Below are 13,076 nucleotides of genomic sequence, written 5' to 3' on the forward strand. Positions count from 1 at the left end.
CAAGATCTCCCCTTTCCATTTTCTCCCTTAGAGCAGGTTCGCTGTTATGATCCTGAGAGAGGGGCACAAAGATCGTTAGACCCAGCATTGCCTGAGCCGTGCCAGGCAGCCCAATGCTTCCCCACATGCCCACAGGTCTTCCAGCAGTAAGAAACTTCAGCTATGGTACCACCACACAAGTTCACACTGAAAACCATCAGGCTCCTACCTTTACTTTTTCACCGTTTATCTCCACAGTTTTAATCATAAAGTCAACCCCAATTGTGGCTCCTTGACCCGGTGGGAAAAGCCCCTGAAAGAAAACAGAGTTTCGTTAAGTAAATTTCTGTGGCTCTCTCTGGGTGCCAATCCTCACCCTTTTCCATCCCCCAAACTACTTCTCCCTTGTCCCCTTCCCCAGACACTTATTTCCATCACATTTAGAGAGGAAAACGTGACATTTCCCCAGTACAAAGGTTACCATAATTCAACCCCACGATGTTTTTGCTGCCTACACCTCCCTAGCTGTGTAGCAAGTGGTTGACTTGAGAGGTGGGAAAACAGGAGAAGAAAAGGAGGATGCATATAGGGAAAAAAAGAGAGGAAAAGCCCTTCTGCTTCTGTGCAGTTGGAAGAGGCAGGGGAAGGGTAGATGGAGACCCCATGTCCCACTTCCCAACGCCTTGAAAGAGGTGGGAGCGCCCGCGTGGGATGAGATGCATTTGCTCCTGCAACCTCACACCTTCCCTCTCCCCTCCACCACACACCATGGCATGGAAAGGCATTTCTGGCAGCTCCCAGCACGGGGGTCACATCCCCGCACAGCATTTCGGGAGAGAAGCACGGTGCCAGCCACTACCGGTGCCACAGCAATGGCAAGGGGCGGCATGATGCTGGTGGTATTTGATCACAGCACCATCGGAAAGGAGCTACAGCAAACCAAAAAAACATAAACAGAGCTTTTTGATTTCTGGTGTCTACGTCTACAAAATCATGTCGATTTGGGGGAACATCCATCCCCTGTAGCAACTGCGCTGCCAAAAATGAACAGCAGAAGTAGCCACAGATTTTTGCAGTTAACTCTTTGGGATTGACTAGCTTTATTGCCACTGGCTGTCACATGCAGTTCGAAAGTGTTTAACATCACCATGGCTTTAAAACTAAAATTAACAGTGAAGGGGGAAATTGCTGACAATGCCTAGTGGAGAGTGCAACAAAAAACCCACAACTTATATTTTATAGCACATCATGCAAAACCTTCTCTTGCCCTGGATCACAGAAGCCTGGCCCCTTCCCTGTTATTCTGCCACAAAAAAGGTTTGGTGTTTAACAGACAACACTAGACTGAGAGCCCAGGACCCAGATTATTTAATTATCTACTAATGACAAATAACAGGGAGAGCTTTGTGCAGTGGCAGGAGAGACAGGGAGGAGAAGGCACATGGGAGCACACCACGAGGTATGCTGGTCCTTATAACCAGTCTAGAGAACCTCAAATCAGGAGAAGTTTTCCCAGTGGCTTTCAGAGAGGACTTTCCATCTTCAGAGAGGGACGAGCTCTCTCCAACGCAAGATCCCCAACAGGGCTAAGTACAGCACTAGACAGAGATGTGCTGCTTCTGCCAGTACGTAGCTATAGGTGATGCAGGCACCAAGAGTGCGGACAACAAATTACTTCGGAGCTGCAATGCCAGTGAAGCCCTCGGTGCACAGCCACGGGCTCCACACTCCCATCCCAGTGCTGTCCTGACCCCAACATCCCACATCCAAGAGGTGGCCGACCTTACCTGAGTGAAGCGACGGACTAAGCAGGTCTTCCCCACACCGGCGTTGCCAATTAAAACAATTTTGAAGAGGAAATCATAATCTTCCATACTCATTTACGCAGCTGCAAGAGAGAGAGAGCATGACACAACGTGAACCAAAGCAGTGGGGAAATGCCCTTTTATTTCTGCTGAACTTTATTCCTGCACATATTCAGAACAAAGGTCTCCTGGCACGTACATGGCTCTCCAGATAAGGGAGAAGAGCTCTTCCCGCTCTGAGCCGGGGCATCCACGTAGTCCAACATCACTCCTGCTGAGAAACCTCAGCCACATTTTTGGCTTTCACACCATCTCACCTGGCTGCCCATGCTGGTTTTCAGCTTTTGGAGCAAGGCTCCCCAAACCTGAGCCACCATTTCTTAAGATTTCCCCAAACGTTTGGTTTGTTTTTAACTGTGTCAGCTCCAAAGGACAGTGTGGACTTTGCCACCTTGTCCAAGGGGAACGCATAGTTTATTTCTGTTAGGGCAATACCCAGAAACCCCCCAGGAGCTCCTCCAGGCGGGTGCTGGGTACGCACGGAGCAGGGCTGGGGGGGCACATGGGGGCAGAACAGACAGGGAAATTAAAATAATTTTAAAATAAAAGCAGCGGCATTTGCCTTAAAGACAGAATGAGCTCATTTGCTAAAATTGTGGTGGGGAGTCATAGAATCATAGAATAGAAACATACAATCGTTTAAGTTGGAAAAGACTTAAGATCATCAAGTCCACCCATTAACCTAGCAGTGCCAAGTCCACCACTAAACCATGTCCCTAAGCACCACATCTACACGTCTTTTAAATACTTCCAGGGACGGGGACTCAACCACTTCCTCGGGCAGCCTGTTCCAAGGCTTGACAACCCTTTCGGTGAAGAAATTTTTCCTAATGTCCAATCTAAACCTCCCTTGGCGCAACTTGAGGCCATTTCCTCTTCTCCTATCGCTTGTTACTTGGCAGAAGAGACCAACCCCCACCTCGCTACAACCTCCTTTCAGGTAGTTGTAGAGCGCGATGAGGTCTCCCCTCAGCCTCCTCTTCTCCAGACTAAACAACCCCAGTTCCCTCAGCCGCTCCTCATAAGGCTTGTGCTCCAGGCCCTTCCCCAGTTTCGTTGCCCTCCTCTGGACACGCTCCAGCATCTCAATGTCCTTCTTGTAGTGAGGGGCCCAAAACTGAACACAGCATTCAAGGTGCAGCCTCACCAGTGCCAAGTACAGGGGCACGATCACCTCCCTGCTCCTGCTGGCCACACTATTTCTGACACAGGCCAGGATGCCGTTGGCATTCTTGGCCACCTGGGCACACTGCCGGCTCATGTTCAGCCGGCTGTCAACCAGCACCCCCAGGTCCTTTTCCTCTGGGCAGCTTTCCAGCCACTCTTCCCCAAGCCTGTAGCGTTGCATGGGGTTGTTGTGACCTAACTTCAGGACCCAGCACTTGGCCTTGTTGAACCTCATACAGTTGGCCTTGGCCCATCGATCCAGCCTGTCCAGGTCCCCCTGCAGAGCCTTCCTAGCCTACATGCCTGTAGTTCCCCAGATCCTTCTTCTGGCCCTTCTTGTAGATGGGTGTCACGTTTGCTAACTTCCAGTCAACCGGGACCTCCCCGGTTAGCCAGGACTGCTGATGAATGATGGAAAGTGGCTTGGTGAGCACTTCTGCCAGCTCTCTCAGTACCCTTGCGAGGATCCCATCTGGCCCCATAGACTTGCATGTGTCTAAGTGGTGTAGCAGGTCGCTAACCATTTCCCCTTGGATTACGGGGGCTTCATTCTGCTCCCTGTCCCTGTCTTCCAGCTCAGGGGGCTGGGTACCCAGAAAACAACTTACTATTAAAGACTGAGGCAAAGAAGGCGTTAAGCACCTCAGCCTGTTCCTCATCCTTTGTCACTATGTTTCCCCCCGCATCCAATAAAGGATGGAGATTCTCCTTAGCCCTCCTTTTGTTGCTAATGTATTTATAGAAAAATTTTTTACTGTATTCTATGGCAGCAGCCAGATTAAGCTCTAGTTGGGCTTTGGCCCTTCTAGTTTTCTCCCCGCATAACCTCACGACATCCTCGTAGTCCTCCTGATTTACCTGCCCCTTCTTCCAAAGGTCATAAACTCTCCTTTTTTTCCTGAGTTCCAGCCAAAGCTCTCTGTTCAGCCAGGCTGGTCTTCTTCCACGCCAGCTTGTCTTTTGGCACATGGGGACAGCCTGCTCCTGTGCCTTTAATATTTCCTTCTTGAAGAATGTCCAGCCTTCCTGGACTCCTGTGCCCTTCAGGACTGCCTCCCAAGGGGCTCTGTCAACCAGTCTCCTAAAGAGGCCAAGGTCTGCCCTCGGGAAGTCCAATGTAGCAGTTCAGCTGACCCCCTCCTTAATTCTCCAAGAACCGAAAATTCTATCAGGGAACAGTTTGGCTGAAGTACATTAAGAGAGGATTTTAAAAAAGAAGAAATAATAGACTCTATTATGAATATTCCTGCTAAGATGATTTTCTTTAGTTTTGTGAAGATACCTTGCTTGGCATAAAGCTCAAATGGGAAGTGAACACAGAGGAACCGGGGGGGGGGGGGTACCCAGCACGCATCCCCCCACCAAGTCCAACCTCCTTGGCAGGATGCAGAGACTGATGTTTCAGCAATGTCACAGGAGATGGGCAGGGTTGCCTACAGGGGGAAGACCTACAGGGCTTCCTTAGGCCACCCAAAATATGGGAAAGACTGAACAGATAAATGTAGTTTGCTGTGGCTGAGCAAGGCATGAAGGAGTATCCACACCTCCATCTCCAGTGCTGCCAACACCGTGACCAGAGAAGGGGTCTGTAGCCTTCAAGAAAAGCAACAACAGGCCGAAGAGATTCATTGGAGATTTTAGGCAGACAGAAAACCCCTCAGACAAGGGAGCAGAAGGGCAGTGTCCAAACCCAGCTGTGTCCAGGACGATCCAGGTATTACACGTGGCGGCAAAGACCTCTCCAGTGTAATGGCATAAGAGACGTCAGTAGAGAGACAGATTTAAAAGCCATCAGTTGAGATACCAGGTAAGACAATACCTGAGCATCGGTACCTAATCCACCAGTACCTATAGGTGATGCACTGGATGAGGAGATAGAGCCAAAGATGGGAAGCATAGATGGGGATAAAAATAGTTTAAAAAAAAGTATTAGGAAATTGCTGTCCTCAGTAAAGCCCCAGACTGCTTAGAGGGTTTTTGCAGAGCTGACAGAGGGAGCAAATGCAGCACGGGTGAAACAAGCTTCTCACGCGCAGCCCAAAGGCAGAGTGCCCTCTCCCGCTGCCTCCAAAGGTCCTTCCTTGGGAGGGTTCACTGCCACCCTGCTGTGGCTGCACACCAGAAGGCCCCAGCTGCAGACTCCGGTCCCACCACACAGCTGTGATAGGCTTATAGTCAAACAGCCAGAGAGTACAAGATACAACTGAGTCGGTCTGGGTCTGCCTGGCAGGGCACGCTGAAACAGCTCTCCAAGCACCACCGAGAGCCTGGAGGCAAAAAAAGGTGGAAGACTGACTCAGCTGCATCACATCTATGTGATCCTTGGCCTTTCCAGCAGCCTAAAAAAAAGGGGTAACCACACCAATTAGTGACTAATGATCTGCATCACATCAGCAGATGGTTAGCAGGGAGACGGCTGAGTCACTACACAGACATGTGGCTTCGCCTGGGCCAGTGACACGGCGCGGCACTTGCCCTGCTGCTGCCTCTTTGCTGAGCTGGAGCTACGGTCCCCTGCAAAGTGCCACCAAACAGCAGCAGCTGGAGCTGTCCTGAGGATGCTTTAATCTCGCCTTGCTCTGACATGCAAGACCTTGCAGCTCCCTCCTATCTCTTAATACAGTGAAAGAGTGGGATCTTAAAGAGCAGCCTCAAAAAATGCCCTTTTTTATTTTCTGGAGTTGTTATTTTGCATAATCGTTTCGTATCTCCATGCCTGGCTTTCCCCAGAGTGAGACTGGATAACAACAACAGTGTTAAGAACATGTTGACAGTGCTCTTACAATGAAGGCTAAATTTTAATATACGGTTTCAAGCTTTCACACTAGCCAACGTGAAGAAAAACATGATCATCCACTGAAAGCTATTTCAAGACTAATGAGACTTACTCAGCACTGGATAATTATCCCTGGGATGCTTCAAATCCCGGAGGGCACTGCTCCCCCCTGGAGGGATTTCAGTTCTATTACTTGTACTCTAAACAATCCAACGTTCAAATTTATCTTCTCAGGAAGCTTAAAAATAAACTTCCTCTGCAGATCTTTGAGCTCAGAAATGCTAAATGGCTCAGACATACCCTAGAGTTACGTCTGATCCCCTTCATTAGGCTCCAAGAATAATCATATGTGATAATGACCCAAAACGGGAACAAGAAGATGAGCCAAGGCCATAAAACAAACAACGCAGTGATGAGATTAAATGCCAGAACTGAAGAGACACAAAAACTGGGGGCACAGGAGGGGAGAAAGCAATGGACTGAGCAGCAAGGAAGAGAGAGAAGTAACTTGGGAGGTGGAGTGGGCAGGTGAGGTTGACCATCGCTGTCCTATCATTCCTCTGTTCACCAAAATTGGTATTTCTCCCTCCGAGGGCACACACACTAACCTATCACGGTGTCAGCGCTGAACACAAAAACGTTGCATCAGTTACCCTTACGAAATCAGCTCCTTCTGCAAGCCGAGCCTTTCAGCCAAGTGACCTTTGCTGCTGACTCAGGCTCACGCAACCCTCCCTCTCTCCAGGGAAGATGTGTCTCAACCTCTGCCCCGCTGGCCACCCTCGGGGAATGCGCATCTCAGCAATACATCACACTTTGAATTATATGCCTTTAAAAAAAAAAAGAAAAGAAAATGCAGAGTGCAACATTGCTTGCTTGGTTTTGGTGTTTGTTTTTTTTTTTCCTTTCTGTTTTCTTGTGTTTGCAGGCGCAGGGCTCTGCCTTGCATCACTGCAGTGGTTGAAGGCATTAGGGCCGCAGCTGCCTGTCCCACCCTTTGGCAGAGACAAGACCCTGCAGCAAGGGCAGGGGACGGGATGCCTGTCCATGCCTCAGCCACCTCTCACCATGTTTGTTTAAATCACAAATAGGGCTGGCTACAGCACAGAGACGTGCCCTATCATGAGATGAACAGGAGCAGAGCCTGAGGCTGGCAGCAGGGCAGAAAATTGGGTTTCACAGCCGTTTTTCCCAGAGGCAGTTTATACAGCTCACACTCCATCCAGCCCTCACAGCTCATGACCCCCTGGGGCTGTTCCACCAGCCTCACAGGGGATCACTTTTGCAGGGTTTTATTTCATTTGGGTCGCTGCTCAGCTCCACTCCATCACGCAGCCCCACGCATGGTCACTGCAGGCAGGAACAAGGAGCCAAGAGGGGTGAATCAAAGCGTGGCGACCACCCAGAGAAGTGGTCCATCTGCAGGAATGCAGCCAAAGGATAGCAGGACACAGGTCAGGCTTAGCTGGTTTTCTTTACTTGGGCAAGACAGTGCAATAAGTGCTCTTAGTATTTTTCAATTATTAATTCCAATCCAACCAAAAGATTGGTGAAATCCACCCAAAATAAAAGCACAAGGGCCAGAGGTTTTCACCCCTCCTTCCCCCCATGCAAGCTTATACAAGCAAGCTCCAGCTCCCATGGAGACACCCGAAAAAGGAGGCGCAGAAGCCGTGGGCTGCCTTCCCCATAGAGCAAGCACTGCTGCAAAGGCAGACATGCACCAGTCCTTCCCGCTTCTCCCAGTATCTTGGTTACTAGAAACTATCCCATAGTGTGGTCAGCAGGACTTGGTCCTGTTTCACCCTGCCATGGGCTCTTCACTGCCTGTAGATGTTGAACAGCAGCACAGATGATGGAGGAGAAGGACACACTCCCTCCTGCTTCTCCTGTTCACCACAAGCGACGAGTCAAGGCGTTTATCTGCAATAAATACATGCTTCGGGGAATAAGATATCCAAGTGTGTTTTAGTTTATCCCCCTGCATGATGTCCTCTCCCTGCATTTGCTCCATTCACCTCTTAGTTCTCCCTGATCCACTTTGGTTTACTTGACAGCGTTTATCATCATCTGAACCAATTATTTTATCTTCTTTATGCAGTCTTTTCTCACCCATTACTTTGGATGGGCACAGAGGGTTCCTCCTCATCTCTGACCTGCGCTGACCGTGCCATGCTCAGCCTCTTTGGGTACCAACTAAGTGGCAGAAACACAAGGCAAAGGTTCAAATAGTATCTGGGAGACATGAATGACTTAGGAGTGATCAAGTTCTCCTTCAGATGGATGAAACCACAATTCTGCCTGTCCCTCATCAGCTTTTACGCTAGGACCAGCCTTTGCACAAAACAACCAGCAAGTATGAGTGAGGTTTTTAGCTAATAAAGAAATCTCTGGCAATCCTCTCTCAATTCCTTTGCTCCAGGAAGATTTTCCACCTCTAGGCATGATGAGAGCAGGCTCGACGATGATGATTTTGCGCCAGCTGTTTTGGCTCACGGAGCCAAAAGTAGAGTGGGAGACTTCAAAAGAGCAAGACTTTCTCGGTTGACCACAAGGTGTGCCCACCTCTGCCTGTCTTTTACCCTCCCTGAAGATCACAAGATAACACATGCTCAGGAAACATGACGGACAGCCTTCGTCTGAAGTCAAAAACCTTTCATGTCTAAAAGAATGTTTTGACGCCTTTATTTTAGAAAAACAAACAAGAAATAACCTCTTGTTTATAAACCTCCATGGTATCTCAGTCCTCTTCTGAGTTAGAGGCGCAGGAATCGTGGAGCAGCAGTTCACATCTCTGCAGGGCCAAGCGACAACTGGAGCAGGGAGTGCGTGGCACATCATGGCATCATCATCTCTTCCTCACCAGTCTCACTCATGGGTTTTCATGGGAAATGAAAGAAGCATCAGAAGGCTTCGTGGGCATGTCCTGCTTACGAGCCATGGTTAGGGGACCACTGTCCCCAAACCAGAACAGGTCAAATCAGAGTGGGCTTAGTGCAGCCAGGTGATGCAGACACATGCACGGCTATAGAATTATAGAATCAGAATCATTTAGGTTGGAAAAGACCTTTAAGATCATCGAGTCCAACCATTAACCTAGCACTGCCAAGCTCACCACTAAACCATGTCCCTAAGCACCACATCTACACGTCTTTTAAATACCTCCAGGGATGGTGACTCCACCACTTCCCTGGGCAGCCTGTTCCAATGCTTGACAACCTTTTTGGGGAAGGCATTTTTCCTAATATCCAATCTAAACCTTCCCTGGCGCAACTTGAGGCCGTTTCCTCTTCTCCTATCGCTTGTTACTTGGCAGAAGAGACCAACACCCACCATCAAGTAGTTGTAGAGCGCGATGAGGTCTCCCCTCAGCCTCCTCTTCTCCAGACTAAACAACCCCAGTTCCCTCAGCCGCTCCTCATAAGACTTGTGCTCCAGGCCCTTCACCAGCTTCGTTGCCCTTCTCTGAACACGCTCCAGCACCTCAATGTCCTTCTTGTAGTGAGGGGCCCAAAACTGAACACAGTATTCAAGGTGCGGCCTCACCAGTGCCGAGTACAGGGGCACGATCACCTCCCTGCTCCTGCTGGCCACACTATTTCTGATACAGGCCAGGATGCCGTTGGCCTTCTTGGCCACCTGGGCACACTGCCAGCTCATGTTCAGCCGGCTGTCAACCAGCACCCCCAGGTCCTTTTCCTCTGGGCAGCTTTCCAGCCACTCTTCCCCAAGCCTGTAGCATTGCCTGGGGTTGTTGTGACCCAAGTGCAGGACCCGGCACTTGGCCTTGTGGAACCTCATACAGTTGGCCTCAGCCCATCGATCCAGCCTGTCCAGGTCCCTCTGCAGAGCCTTCCTACCCTCCAGCAGATCAACACTCCCGCCCAGCTTGGTGTCCTCTGCAAACTTACTGAGGGAGCACTCGATCCCCTCGTCCAGATCATTGATAAAGATATTGAACAGGACCGGTCCCAGTACTGAGCCCTGGGGAACACCGCTCGTGACCGGCCGCCAACTGGATTTAACTCCGTTCACCACAACTCTCTGGGCCCGGCCATGCAGCCAGTTTTTTTATCCAGTGAAGAGGTGGGTAAAAGAAAGTATCCACAGCTGCAAAGGCTTCTCGACATTTAGGGATAAAGACTGAAACTATATTAAACCAGAAACACTGATAATTTGCACCTCAGCTCTATACCACCTCAAATCCTCATTTAGAACCTAGTCCTTCAATTAGACACAGAGAAGGATCTGCAGTCTCTTCCACCTGCTGGATCTAACCAGTAGGTCAGGGTGGGTTTTGATGTATTTATACAATTCTTAATGAACAAGTATTTTCTGCTCTTCATCATCCAACAGCTATAAACAAAAATAAATTTACCTAAACATCTCACGTTCAAACAGCAGCAGTTATGTATACAGATATTACATTGATCGCACATGCCATATAAGCCAGGAAATTCAAAGCTAAGGCTAATATTTCAAGCAGAAAATTATTCCTTGCGGGCCAGAAAATTGCAGGGAACTCAGGTCTGGACATGCTGCTGCATTACGTAACTCAGGATAAAATATTTTCATTTCCAAAGCCCCTGCCAACCCAAGGGGGCTCCTGCACTCAGCAAGTACGAGCCCAGCTCATGCCCCTCTGCAACCCAGCAGCCTGGATTTCCTTCTCCTCCCTTGCCCACCTTCCTCACTCCTTCTCTTTACAAGGTTTAACTTCACTTCCATCCACACAGGAAAAATTAAGAAAGACTTCATCCCCACAAATGCCTGGATCGCCCACGCCATGGCCCTGCTCTGTGCTGGTGGTGGCAAAGCCACAAGGGATCCACGCTCTCAGCTAGGTGGGACATTAAAACTCCAGGGATGTCTTTCCCAAATTCAGAGGAGAAAGATTTATCGCAGGCACATGGGAGTTGCAGAGCCCAGCAATTCCCATCTCTGCCCGTCACACTTGCCGTTCCAGGCAAGCAATATCCAGTTCCCTGCACACTGGCAATCCTAAACATCCATTTCATCACGGGTGGTCCCTCACAGGAAGGGAGAAGGTCCCAAGTGCAGAAACACCATGCGAGTGTGATTTCCCAGGCAGAAACACAGCAGCTTTTATCCCGCACGTGCATCACCTACAGACTATTAGCGCACACACCTCCGCGATGCATCAGGCTTGCGGTGTGCTCACACTACCACTGACAAATTCAGGCTCAATAAGTCCATCCAACACTTCCAGGAGGCATCAAGCAACTACGCACACAGCGCGGGGCTTCCCTGTGCACAGCAGCCCCATCAGCATTGCCTGATCAGCTGCCAGTCATTTAAAAGTCTAGACACATTAAAAAAAAAAAAAAAAGAGCAAACTGCATTCAAAACTTTCCAGCTAGAAAAGGCAGTGTATTATGAAAACCTCAGCCCTACACAAAAATTTTATTTGGCAAGATTCCTGCTCCTCAACCCTTTGCTCAGGATATTTCTCCTATAGAAACCAAGTGAGCTGAGCAGGTGCAAGTTCTCATATACCACAGGTATGTTTTATCTCACAGAGACATTTCTATAAAATACAGAAAAGCTAAAGTTGAGAGGTTTTGCATCAATGACTGCACAGAGCACACAGCCCTTCCCTTTACCTCTTTAGCCACCAGGGAAAATTTGCAGCTTGCCAGACTATTTTGACCAGGTCATCGCTCATATGTTACTTGGCCACCAGGAGCTTGTGCAAGTGCTGCGGAGGAACCCACTGAACAGGAATTACAGGTGCCTCACCATAAAACAAGCAGGTAAATCCAGCACCAATATCATCCCAAGGAAGAGCCCAGAGCAGGAGCTCTGCTCTACTCAGCAGAAGGAGCCCAGTGGAGCAGGATGCTCGGCTGTGATGCCCATGCTCAACACGAGAGGGCCCATGGCTGGACACCAGCTCTCCTCACTTCCAGAGATAACTGACTGCAGACTGCCCTCTTTGTCTGACTGCTCTGCTTAACGGTAGAGGTTACAGATCTCACATTTAGGAGCAATCTCTGGATTTTCACGTGCTTCTGGCATCCCCTGATGGTGAAAAGGCCATGCTGTCCATGCTGTCCACCGCTGGGTAAAGTCTTCTGGGTGGCTTTGCTAGTACTGGTGTCAAGAGCAGCATTAACATACACCATTAATCATTTTTTGTTGGATGGTGGAAGGATGGGTGGTGTTTGGGTTGGACACATCCTTCAGGGTCTCAGTGCCACCAAAGGCTCTTCAGGAGAGACCAGGCAAGTCACAGCTTCTGTGGTCCAGTGTCCTCATTTAACTTTCTCACCTCATGGAGGGAAGGGAGACTCGGTGACATTTGTAATGTGCTTTGGTGTTGGGAACAGCCATGGAAGTGCAAAATACGACATGCAGACAGCAAGTTGTATTCCATCAAATATATCTGAGAATTGAACTGTTAATCAGTGATGATTCTCCTCGCACAGATAAATGAACTAATCTGATTTCTGTGTTACTTCGGGAGAATGAGATACACACACAGAATACTTGCAAAATAACAAATAGAAAATCAGTTTATTTAGGAGTGAAAAAAAAAATGCTGACATCCATATCCACAATGCCACAAGAGTTGGCTGGTGACCAAACCACACACCAGCAGCAGCGCACCTGGGATACACACCATCTTCAGAAAACTGTTTCCAAGCATCAGAACAGCCCCACACTCCATTTACTGGCAGAATTTGGGTTCTGACTGCAAAAAAGTCGGTGCAATCTTAACACATGCTTTTATAAACATCTTTCAAGACGTGCCTGGACATGGAAACCCAATACTTCATGCTCAAAACAACACTCCGTTGGTTTTGGCCACATTTTAGCAAATCATGTGTCCACCAAGCTGTATGCTCTGCAGCAACACATTTTGCATGCAAGCGGTTAAAGACTCAGCCAGCACAGCAGACAGGCTGACTTCCAAGCGTGGAAAACTGCATTGCCAGAAATCCAGCCAAAAATGCTGTTTTATTCACGCAAAAACAACAACCTCTTCCCAAAGGAAAAAAAAATAATAAAAAAAAAAAAAACAAAATTATTTTTTAAAACTACAGCCAAGCATTAACTGGAATGTGTCTTGTATGGAAAAGCCAGGAAAGCTTCCTAAGTCCAGCTCTCTGCAATGGGAAATAAAGCTCCTGCACCAAGACCTGACCCACTGAAATGGGGAAACCCATCAGGACCTTAAGTGAGAACTTCTCTGCCTTTAGAAACCAGGTGCAGGACCAGGCTGAACCCCAGGTGTCTCACATGACTTGGGCAAGGTTTATGGGGAC

At 48.8% G+C, this 13,076-nt stretch overlaps 1 protein-coding gene across 2 annotated transcripts in view; it reads right to left on the reverse strand.

Annotated features, from left to right (window-relative positions):
* The window catches only part of RAB30 (RAB30, member RAS oncogene family), a 53,398-nt gene that overhangs the window by 15,469 nt on the left and 24,853 nt on the right, over positions 1–13,076 (reverse strand). Inside the window, exons 2-3 of one of the 2 annotated variants that reach the window (XM_075140205.1) lie at positions 1,767–1,867; positions 209–292 (exon numbers count right to left, since the gene is read on the reverse strand). In XM_075140205.1, coding sequence (XP_074996306.1) covers positions 209–292; positions 1,767–1,859 — 177 coding nt within the window. In that variant the 5' untranslated portion in view covers positions 1,860–1,867. Of the gene's footprint in view, positions 1–208; positions 293–1,766; positions 1,891–13,076 lie in introns of those variants that run through there. The other variant, XM_075140206.1, reaches the window with a different exon arrangement.

The sequence above is a fragment of the Calonectris borealis genome, chromosome 1, assembly GCF_964195595.1.
Source record: "Calonectris borealis chromosome 1, bCalBor7.hap1.2, whole genome shotgun sequence".
Taxonomy (NCBI): Eukaryota; Metazoa; Chordata; class Aves; order Procellariiformes; family Procellariidae; genus Calonectris; species Calonectris borealis.